This window comes from Topomyia yanbarensis, unplaced genomic scaffold (assembly GCF_030247195.1).
Source record: "Topomyia yanbarensis strain Yona2022 unplaced genomic scaffold, ASM3024719v1 HiC_scaffold_24, whole genome shotgun sequence".
In the NCBI taxonomy this organism is placed as follows: Eukaryota; Metazoa; Arthropoda; class Insecta; order Diptera; family Culicidae; genus Topomyia; species Topomyia yanbarensis.
The window spans coordinates 176,676-178,188 of NW_026683426.1; the positions used below are offsets into that span (position 1 = coordinate 176,676).

At 41.4% G+C, this 1,513-nt stretch overlaps 1 protein-coding gene across 1 annotated transcript; it reads left to right on the forward strand.

The window, feature by feature from the left end:
* Nucleotides 1–927: 927 nt before the first annotated feature.
* Nucleotides 928–1,224, forward strand: LOC131695025 (coiled-coil-helix-coiled-coil-helix domain-containing protein 2-like). The gene has a single exon (XM_058983558.1). The coding sequence runs from the start codon at nt 928–930 to the stop codon at nt 1,222–1,224; it is 297 nt and encodes a 98-aa protein (XP_058839541.1).
* The last annotated feature ends 289 nt before the right edge of the window (nt 1,225–1,513 follow it).

The following is a 1,513-nucleotide window of genomic DNA, read 5'->3' on the forward strand; positions in this document are numbered from 1 at the left end:
GACGCGGGCTAGTAAAAGCTACTGTCACCATGATCAGTTCAAACATTAATTACCAAATAGTATAGATACTGCCGCGAATGCTGTTGGCAAGGTAAAAATTATAAAATGCTTCTAACAGTTTGGTGTTTTATTATTTTTCAGACTCCCGGCTCTGTGCAGTTTTGATTCTTCTTAATAGACCTTTCTCGTCCGACCTAACCACCAATTTTCTTATTTTTAATCAAAAGAGTTTACATTTTTAAGAACAAATTCGTGGAAAACCGATTCCTGATCTCGAAATATTTTTTAAAAATTTCAAATTGCAAGAATGTTGAATATTATTTTCACCAAATCAAGAATGGTGGGACACGAAATATTCACTTCGGCAGCACTGTTTTAAATATTTCAGATTAAATTATCGGCAACACTGCAATCAATGTGGTGAATCATAATATACAACATTCACTAGTGAATCTAAACAATTGAGTGAATAAATTTACTGTCAAATCTTGTTTAATTTTTTTTTCTGATTTTCTATATAAGCTTGGAACTTAACCAGGAATTGACTACCAACAAATCATTCCCTTGCCATCCAGTAATATAGGATTGCCAGAAGATAAGGTACTACACGATTAGACTGCTTGTCAGGTCATATGTGAATCAGACACTTGCCATGGTTGACCAAGAGCAATTGAACCCCCGTGCAGGTTGAACCCGTTTATTATGTATATCAAGCCACTCAAAGCGTCACAGAGCATTTACACCTATCCGATCCATTTCAGTTCCGTGCACGGACACCAAGCTTCATTCATACAAATGAAATGCTAGCATTCACACTTGTCCGGCACAGCACTGTTCCGCATTGCAGATGTCTTTGAAATTATATACATCGCTTCATAGGTCCGCACCAATTGCAGCCGCTCCACTTCGCCGGAATCGAGTTAGCCGATGGTCCAGCCTGCGTCACACTCGGCTGTCGCTGCACCAATGGTAGCTCCCAACCAGGCACTTGGATTAATTGTTCAAATCGCAGCTACTGCTGGTAGTGTAGCGATCGGCTCCGTCGGTAATACCGTTAGACATACCCTCATCGGAATGTTCAGCGGTTCCTATTCACAAGAGGCAGCCTCGCCAGGACAGGCTGCCCCGGTATCGGGCGAGGCAAACACTCCGGCAGGACCATGCTCGTGGAAGATCAAGCAGTTATTATCTTGTACCCAAGGCCAGGCCGAGTGTGATTCGTAACAATTACCAAATTTAGAAGTTCATATACATAATGTTCACGTGATACTTTTTTTGAATAAAAATAGTATAAATGTTGGCAAAATCCTGCAGCACTAGGATCAAAGATAGAGCTTTAACACCAACTCGCTGTGCTTCGATGTTTGTTTTCGTTAGCTGGCCCATTACGATTCCCCGGACCGAACCACTTTTCCGCCACCACAAGTGGGAAACGAACGATTCACATTTGATTTCCGTAGTTTCAAATTACCGAACCAGGTGGCATAATCTTCGGACTTAGTTGTGAATTGGA

What these genes read in the sequence shown, in the direction of transcription:
- LOC131695025 (XM_058983558.1), top strand. Translation starts at nt 928, where the DNA reads ATGGTCCAGCCTGCGTCACACTCGGCTGTCGCTGCACCAATGGTAGCT.